Genomic DNA, 9,547 nt, shown 5'->3' with positions numbered 1-9,547 from the left:
TATGGAAGTGAAAGATCTTAAAATAACTTCTCTTTTGAAGAATAAATCTAATTATTATTCATTGGCATGTTTTTAGCCTTGAAGTCCCAAAATAGAATTTCTACCCTTATCCTTTACTAAAGATATTTTATGAAAACGAATGAAGTTTTAATGCTTTTATTAATATAAAAGTATTTAATTTTTGTATTACATCCCCCCCAAAAAAAAATTTTGGTAAGCCGAAAAAAAAATAATAAAATTTAGAATACGATGAATTTATAAAATTTACGTTGGTATGACTGTCCTCTTTCCTACTATAAATAACATTTTTCCAATATGTGAAAAAAATTATTTACAGCAACAACAATAAAAACATAATAATACAATTTATCTATTTAGTGAACTAAACAGAAAGAAAAATTTAAACATTTTATATAATTATTCTAAAAAACTTTTCAAAAATTTTCACACAAAAATATACAAAATTTTTATGCAAAACGACCTGGACAACAAGTGTCATTTAATCAGAATTTAAGATTCTGTGTGGTTAATGGGGTTTTTTACTTGATGAAATTCTGTATTCCCCGTTAAAATGGAGGAAAACAGAGTTTCATGAAGCACTGTGAAATTGAGAGATCCAGCCTGGATAAAACAAAAATAGTTTAGAAAGTTTTTTCTCACTGTGTTGAGAAAAAAAAAGTTCATGTTACTTCGCCCTCACTCCCAACTGATGCTGAGGTGAACATCTCCACACAACGCGATTCGGATCTCTCAAAAATATAGGGATTACTTCTTCCTCTGAAGAAAGTAAAAAATTTCTTTTGGTGACTATTCATGATTTAATTTTAACATTTGTGAGCTGTGATATTTCCTAAGCTTTGAAATATGTACTATTTCAAAATTTTGTTTGTTCAAATTATTCTTTTTATTTATTTTGTAATTAACTTCTGAAATTTTTTGAAGAATTTTATACGGTCCACTGAAAGGAGGTGACAACTTCCTTGTATTAGGATAAGTAAATTCTTCAAACAGAACTAATTCATCATTTTTAAAGTCTATATCTAAAAATCTAGCATCATAATAAATTTTATTTCTTTCATGATATTCTCTAGTTCTTTGAATTGCTATTTTTTTAGCTTCTTCAACAGGTGGATAGACTTTTTCATTCAAGGTGTCGAGAAACTGCGAAGAACAATCTAACTTTAAAATTTTAACTGTAACTGTGGCGTGGCGGAAGTTTTGTAAACAGAAGAGGAATGATCGCCTCAGAGTAAAGAGGTTGATATGTTATGCTCATTTCAAAAAAGCTTAATGTTTCGTTTTCAATTATGTTTCTTGTTACGTTTTGTGTTAAATATTAAATGTTTTAAAAAGAAATAGTTAATTCCTTTAATGGCAGAACTTGTTACTTTTTATTATTGACATCTTTTTATTTTTACAAGAGTAACGATCCTTTTTAGAGCGAAAGAAAAGCTTTCCATCTTCTCACCGGGAAAATTGAAGAACAACAGAAATTGCAGGTAAGGTAATTTTGCCTTTACCTTTAATTAAGAATTATTATTGAATTTTAATTGAGTTGATTGATAAATAATTTTTTACATGGCATCCCTGCCGGGATTGAGAAGACCGATTAGTTTTTCTTAAAAGATCGTGTATTTATCGAATTGATATATAATTTAAAAAGATGTCGGCAGATGAGAAAATTAAACACTTAAAAAGAAAACGAGGTTCCTTAAGAACAAGCGTAACAAATACACTGACTAAATTAGATGCAGAACTTTCGAAAACGGAAGATATAAATGTCAGTGTAATCGAAGAAATAATCGAAACATTAACAAACAAATTTGATTCTTTGAGTTCTGTTGATAAAGAACTAGAACCACTCTTCAACGATGATGAATATCAATCAGAATTTGAAAAAACAGAAGAGTATCAAGATAAGGTAGTTATTTCTAAACTAAGAGCAAAAAAGAAAATAAATGAAATGCAAACGTCAGTAAAGAATATGGAAAGTAAAAATATAACCTTACAACGTTCAATAAATAAAACAGAAATAAACGAATCAGCAGCAGAAAAGGTGCGCATTCAACTCCCGAAACTGAGTATCGCGAAATTTTATGGCGATGTCAGCCAATGGCTAACCTTTTGGAATAGTTTTGAAACAGCGATACACAATAATGAATTATTAGATAAAGTGGACAAATTTAACTATTTGAAGGCGCATTTAGGTGGGTCTGCTTTAAATACGGTTGAGGGTTTTTCAATTTCAAACGCATCATATGATTCCGCAATTGAATTATTAAAAGATAGATTTGCTAAGAAGGATTTACTTATTCACACTCATATGAGCGCTATTTTAAATATGCAACCGTTAAAAAATTCAAACGATATTCGCGCTTTTAGAAAATTTTATGATAATTGCATGACACATATACGCAGTTTAGAATCATTAGAATTAAAACCGGAAAATTATGGAAGTGTATTGTGTCCTATGTTGCTTAAAATATTACCCCCAGATTTAGTATTAGAGTATAATAAAATCGAAAATGAAAATGTATATTCAGATATAAAAGAGCTTTTAAATTTTCTTTCGAAAGCATTAAGTTGTAGAGAACGCTCAATTCAGATGAGTACAGTAAGTGACCTTGGAAATAAATATCAAGTGGATCGGAGAAATCCGAGACATATCAGTCGGCGCCATAATGAAGAAATAAATTTCTGCCCCTCTAGTAGAAAGTTAAATATTCAATCACGTGAAAATGAGAAGCCGAAATATACGGCAACAGATTTATTGAGCTCTGAGATGAAACAGAACAGGAATAAAAAATCTTTCTGCGTTTTTTGTGAGGAACCGCATGATTCAGCGAGTTGTAAATTAGCAATGAGTTTATCGTTAGAAGAAAAAAAGAATATTTTGAAAAAAAGACGAGCTTGCTTTCGCTGTTTAATTATGAATCATAGGGCGGATCAGTGTTATTCAAAAATTGTTTGCACATTTTGTTCGAAGCGCCATGCATCAATAATGTGTTATTTAAATCATGATTTAAAAGGGAATGAATCCGACAATTTTGATAATAGTAATAAACTTGTTGAAAGTAGTGTTTTAACTAATAATTGTTGTTCTAATGAAGTTTATTTACAAACTTTAATTGTATATGTTCATGGCCAGAATTCTAAAAATTTAGTAAGAATAATTATTGATTTGGGTAGTCAAAGATCATATTGTAGTAAATTTATTGCTAAAACAATGGGTTTAAATTGCATTGGGGAGGAAACTGTCACCCACGGACTTTTTGGAGGTATTGAAAATACTGAACAACATAAGCGGTATAGTGTTAAGCTAACTAGTCTAGACGAAAAATTCAGCTGTGAATTTGACGTGATGGATCAGAAGCAGATTTGTGCTCCTATTCCTAAAATAAGTGATTCCAACTGTAAACATGAATTAAAAGGTATGGGTATTTTTGCAAGTGATATCGAAATAAAAGGGAATTCTTGTTTATATGAAAAAAACCCAAATGAAATTCACATACTTATTGGGGCAGATCTTGCAAGTACCTTGCTAACGGGGAATATTAAACATCTATCAGGAGGGTTAGTAGCTGCGAATACGCGTCTTGGGTGGACAGTGCTGGGAAAATCTGTACGAGAAAACGCATTTAATACTCCTCAGTTATTATTAACTTTACATGTAGATTATGCTAAAATATCGGATCTCTGGGAGTTAGATTCTTTAGGAATTCACGATATGAGTGAAAAACAAACAAAAACAGAAGCACAAGAAATTGTTCTAAAGCATTTCCAAGAAACATTAACCAGAGATCAAAGCGGTAGCAGGTTCAACATTGTCGGATCATAAAGAATTGGCCAAGAAAAGGCTTAGCAATACCGTGAAAGCGCTTAATTGTAGTAATATGTTAAAGGCGTATCAAGATGTATTTGATGAGTGGGAAAAAGAAGGCATTATAGAGCAGGTTTTGTCAGATCAAAACAATATAAATAATGCAGAGTCCGCTGAACACTTCTTACCTCATAGACCAGTCATCAAAGAAAATTCAACGACTAAAATTCGTCCCGTGTTTGATGGGTCAGCCAAAACTCGTAATTCTTCACCGTTAAATGAGTGTATTGAAAAGGGGCCAAATTTGATAGAGCTAATACCATCAGTTTTAAATCGTTTTAGATGGGGTAAAATCGGTGTTATAGCCGACATTCGCAAAGCCTTTTTACAAATAAGCCTACAAGAAAGTGATAGGAATTTTTTGAAGTTTTTATGGTGGAGAGACGGTGACCCTCGCAAATTAATTACTTACAGGCACTGTCGCGTTGTTTTTGGTGTTTCGTGCAGCCCTTTTCTGCTAGCTGCCGTTTTAAACCACCATTTGGAAAACGTACCAGAAAACTTAAAGCAGTTGGCTAAGAAACTAAAAGACTCCATGTACGTGGACAATTGTGTAGCAAGTGTTGATTCTGTTACAGAACTAGAATATTTTCGATCAGAATCTCAGAAACTGCTAGCATCTGCAAAATTTGACTTGCGTGGCTGGATAGATAATGCACACACTTCAGAGAGTAAATTTGAGGAAAATTTACAGGTTACGAATTCCGAAAACTTTGAAGTCCCAGTTTTAGGGCTTTTGTGGAACTTTAAGAACGATACGCTGTCTTGCGATATTAACGATATCAGTATCGATGATAAAAGCATAACTAAGAGAAAAATATTATCATTGGCACATAAGATATTTGACCCTATTGGGTTCACGTGCCCAGTGACTCTAATACCGAAACTACTTCTCCAAGATTGTTGGAAAGCTCAAGTCTCTTGGGATGCTGAACTACCGAAAGATATCGTTCAAAAGTTTAATAATTGGAGAAACCAAATCTCAGATTTGAAAGACATTGAAATTCCTCGAAATTACTCATGCTTGGATTTGAATGACGCAAAATTGACTTTGCATGTTTTTTGCGACGCATCCAAACTTTCTTATGCTACTGGAATTTTCTTGAGAGCAGAACGGAGAAATGAAGTGACTTGTCTGTTACTACAAGCTAGATCACGAGTGGCACCATTAAAGAATGTGTCTATCCCGAGATTGGAATTACTCGCCTGTAACATCGGAGTGAGACTAGCAACATCTGTAAAAAATGATCTGAACTTGAAGGATATCCAAACATTTTATTGGTCTGATTCCATGGACGCATTGTATTGGATAAAGAAAGAAGGTCCATGGGTTGTATTTGTGACCAATAGGGTAAAAGAAATAAGAGCTTTGTCCCAAGTTAGTGAATGGAATTACGTTCCAGGAATTCAAAACCCAGCCGATTTACCTTCTAGGGGGTGTTCGGTGAAGACGCTTATCAAGGGAAAATGGTGGCAGGGGCCACCATGGCTGAAAGACTCTAGAGACCGCTGGCCTAATTACAAATTGATTCCAGATGAAAAGGTGATAAACTCTGAGAAGAAGAAAATTGTCGTGTCTTCCTTGAATAAAGAAAATGACGAATACTATCATCGCATTTCTTCGTACAAAAGAATAATAAGAATCACCGGTTGGATTTTAAGATTTTCCAGAAATGCTAAGACGCCTAGTGATAAAAGATCTGGACAACTATGTGCTGAGGAACTGAAGAAGGCCGAGCTGAAAATTCTAAAGAAAGTCCAGGATGAAGAATTCTTTGGAGGAACAGAAAACCAATTGAAGTCTCTAAAAATTATAACAGACAATGATGGTCTCCTAAGGGTTAAAACCAAAGTTTTCATGAGAATAGATGAAGAGGATTTTAGACTTCCACTACTTTTACCATCAAATCATCACGAGGTAAAAAGTCTAATAATCAGTAAACATCAAGAGTTAGGACATGCCGGAGTACCATTTTTAATGACTGCCTTAAGAGAAAATTATTGGATCTTAAAGAGTAGAAGAACCATAAAGAAAGCCATAAAGATGTGCGTTGTATGCCAAAGGTTCAATTCAAGACCAGCTAGTATTCCTGAAGGACCATTACCGGAAGATCGAGTAAAGGAAGCGTCTGTCTTTGAGATAATTGGTTTAGATGTGGCGGGTCCTTTGTACCTTAAAGAAAGACAAAAGGTGTGGATACTTCTAATAACATGTGCTATCTACCGAGCAGTTCATTTGGAGCTTTTGACTGCATTATCCACTGACAACTTCTTATTGGCTCTAAGAAGGTTCATTTCACGACGCGGAAGACCTTCGAAGATCTATTCGGATAATGGGACTAACTTCGTCGGATTTGAAAAACTGCTGAGAAATGTTGATCTCGAGAGATTGAAAGGTGAAATCGCTCCCATCACTTAGAAATTTATACCACCTTCAGCTCCATGGTGGGGTGGTCTCTGGGAACGTTTAGTAGGTCTTATGAAGCAGATTTTGAGAAAAGTGCTGGGAAGAACTTCGCTAAGTTATGAGGAAATGGCTACTGTTTTGTGCGAATGTGAGTGTCTTCTCAATTCAAGACCACTTACCCATGTTTCTGATGATGCAAATGACTTGAATCCAATTACACCAGCAATGTTTTTGCAAGAAAACAAAAGTAATGATGTTACAGATCTTGACCAATGCAGCCAAGCAGATGGAAAAAGTTTAAATAAACGTTTGGCATACCGGTTAAGAATTTTAAAAGATCTACGTTCGAGATTTCGAGTGGAATACCTAGGACAACTACGAGAAAGTTACAGAAAGAAAAATAACGTCCGTGTTCCGAAAGAAGGTGACATAGTACTCGTATGGAGGGACAACATCAAGAGACTTAACTGGCCGATGGCAAAAATATTGGAAACATATCCCAGTCAAGATGGACTTGTTCGTTTAGCGAAAATAAAGACAAAGTCTGGTGTCTTTATTCGCCCTGTTCAGAAACTGTGCCCTATGGAACTGGATAGTTGTGATACTATTGTCAATAATACTCCAAATGATTGTGTCAACCCTAACCCTTCCGTGAATGATAACTATAGAAAAACTGATTCTGTGACCACTCGAGCTGGTAGGGTTGTGAGAGTGCCTCAACGTTTTGGACAGTAATATGTGTTGAGTTTCAGTGATCGACATCTCTAAAACTCAAGAGAGGAGTGTCGAGAAACTGCGAAGAACAATCTAACTTTAAAATTTTAACTGTAACTGTGGCGTGGCGGAAGTTTTGTAAACAGAAGAGGAATGATCGCCTCAGAGTAAAGAGGTTGATATGTTATGCTCATTTCAAAAAAGCTTAATGTTTCGTTTTCAATTATGTTTCTTGTTACGTTTTGTGTTAAATATTAAATGTTTTAAAAAGTAATAGTTAATTCCTTTAATGGCAGAACTTGTTACTTTTTATTATTGACATCTTTTTATTTTTACAAGAGTAGCGATCCTTTTTAGAGCGAAAGAAAAGCTTTCCATCTTCTCACCGGGAAAATTGAAGAACAACAGAAATTGCAGGTAAGGTAATTTTGCCTTTACCTTTAATTAAGAATTATTATTGAATTTTAATTGAGTTGATTGATAAATAATTTTTTACATAAGGGATTTTCGTAGGGGAGACTACCATGCATGAGGTATGCAGGTGGAAATTTTGTTACAGAATGGAGAGTTAAGTTATAAGTATTAACTATATCTTTTAACAAAACAGGCCAGGGAGTTTTAGTAGGTTTTTCATTAATATTACATTTTAAACGAGTATTTATTGTTTGACCAAGGCGTTCAACCTTGCCATTAGACTGCGGATGATGTGCAGTTGTCAATAATTGTTGAATTTTATTATGTTTCAAAAACTTTTTAAAATGAGAAGAAGTAAAGGCAGCGTTTCGATCACTCAACAAGGATTTAGGGATTTGATTTTGAAAAATTTGATGCAAAAAATTTGTATAAGTTTCTGAGCTAATGGATTTTGATGCAAAAGCCCAAGTGTAGCGTGTAAGGTGGTCAATAATTAAAGTTAAATATTTTTTTGTTGAATTATAGTAATTCAATCCACCAACACTATCTATTGCTAGTAAGTCAAAAGACTGATTAACAGGGGGTAAGGATTGTAATAATCCAAATCTTTTTTGTCGCGGTTTTTTATTTAATTGGCACGTATGACAATGTTTACAAAATTTTGTTATATCTGCAGTTGTGTTGTTCCAATAATAAACAGGGGTTATTAAGTTAATCATTTTCTGAACTCCTGGATGATTAAATTTATCGTGAGCACTTTGCAGAAGTTTTAATCTTAACGAAAATGGAACAACTATTTTAGTAAAATTTTTCTTACGTACACACAAGACATTATTGATATCAACAAATTTACCTTGTAAGTTATCTTTCCTTTGAGCTTCCACAATTTCCTTCAAGTTTAACAAATGTGAAACATGAACATTATTATTTTTACTATTACTTTGGACAATTGAATGTGTTGCATCTCTCGAAAGCCAATCTGCTTCAAAATTAGAAGAGCCTTTTGTGTATTTAATATCATATTCATACATACTTAACAATAATGACCATCTAAATAATCTACCTTTTAAATTTTTAACATTTCTTAGCCAAACTAAAGCAGCATGGTCAGTATGTATGGTGAATTTTTGTCCAAAGAGGTAATGATGGAATTTATTTAAAGAATCGACAATAGCAAGACATTCAAGTTCTGTAATTGCATAGTTTTTTTCATAGTCCCTTAATGAACGAGAATGAAAAGCTACAGGATGCAATACACCGCATTCATCTGTCTGTTTTAGCACACATCCAATTCCAACTAATGATGCATCAACAAAAAGATGACATTCATGATTAGGGTTAAAAATTTTCAAAATTGGTTTACAAATAATAGCATTCTTTAAGAGTTCAAAAGATTGTTGACATTTTTCTGACCACACCCATTTTACATCTTTCTTTAACAGGTTATTTAAAGGATGTCGAATACTTGCATAACTATCAATAAATTTATTGTAAACATTTATTGATTCGAGAAATCTTTGCAATGATTTTACATTTTTAGGGGGCAATAATTTTTTAATCACTTCAATATTATGGTTATCGGGTGATACAATTCCATTTTTAATTTCATATCCTAAAAATTCTATTTGTTTTCGCAAAAATGAACATTTTGAAAGTTTTAATTTTAAGTTTTCTTGTTTACAAATATCAAAAATCTTTTTAAGATGGGTTAAATTTTCATCATAAGAATTAGAAAATATAATGATATCATCAACGTAGTTTGTAGCAAATTTAATTTTATGTTTATTTAAAATTCTACGAACTGTACGTTAAAAAATGCTCGGGGCATTCTTCCAGCCAAAAGGTAATCTTAAGTATTCAAATAGACCATTGTGAGTAGCGAATGCTAATTTCTCAGTGTCATCAGGATGAATACGAACATGATGATATCCCTGTGATAAATCAATTTTAGAATAATAACTACTATTAGACAATTTTTCTATTAAAGTTTGTATTAAAGGTAGAGGTTCAGAATCTGTTTTTGTAATTTGATTTAATTTCCTATAATCAATACATAAACGACTCTTTTTATTTTCATCTTTTTTAAAAACTAAAGTTACTGGGGCAGCATAAGGGGATGAACTATCTTTTAT

General features: G+C 33.0%; 3 protein-coding genes across 3 annotated transcripts; all 3 read left to right on the top strand.

Annotated features, from left to right (window-relative positions):
* Positions 1-1,663: 1,663 nt before the first annotated feature.
* Positions 1,664-3,838, top strand: LOC147807328 (uncharacterized). Its single transcript, XM_087168889.1, has one exon. The coding sequence runs from the start codon at positions 1,664-1,666 to the stop codon at positions 3,836-3,838; it is 2,175 nt and encodes a 724-aa protein (XP_087025015.1).
* A 55-nt stretch (positions 3,839-3,893) lies between these two features.
* On the top strand, positions 3,894-6,299 carry LOC147807327 (uncharacterized). The gene has a single exon (XM_087168888.1). It carries the CDS (start codon positions 3,894-3,896, stop codon positions 6,297-6,299), a length of 2,406 nt encoding a protein of 801 aa, XP_087025014.1.
* A 114-nt stretch (positions 6,300-6,413) lies between these two features.
* On the top strand, positions 6,414-7,022 carry LOC147807326 (uncharacterized). Its single transcript, XM_087168887.1, has one exon. The coding sequence runs from the start codon at positions 6,414-6,416 to the stop codon at positions 7,020-7,022; it is 609 nt and encodes a 202-aa protein (XP_087025013.1).
* The last annotated feature ends 2,525 nt before the right edge of the window (positions 7,023-9,547 follow it).

This window comes from Parasteatoda tepidariorum, chromosome 7, assembly GCF_982258835.1.
Source record: "Parasteatoda tepidariorum strain Cologne lab strain chromosome 7, Ptep-v5.0, whole genome shotgun sequence".
Classification (NCBI taxonomy): domain Eukaryota; kingdom Metazoa; phylum Arthropoda; class Arachnida; order Araneae; family Theridiidae; genus Parasteatoda; species Parasteatoda tepidariorum.
This window is presented reverse-complemented; position numbering and strand designations above follow the sequence as displayed.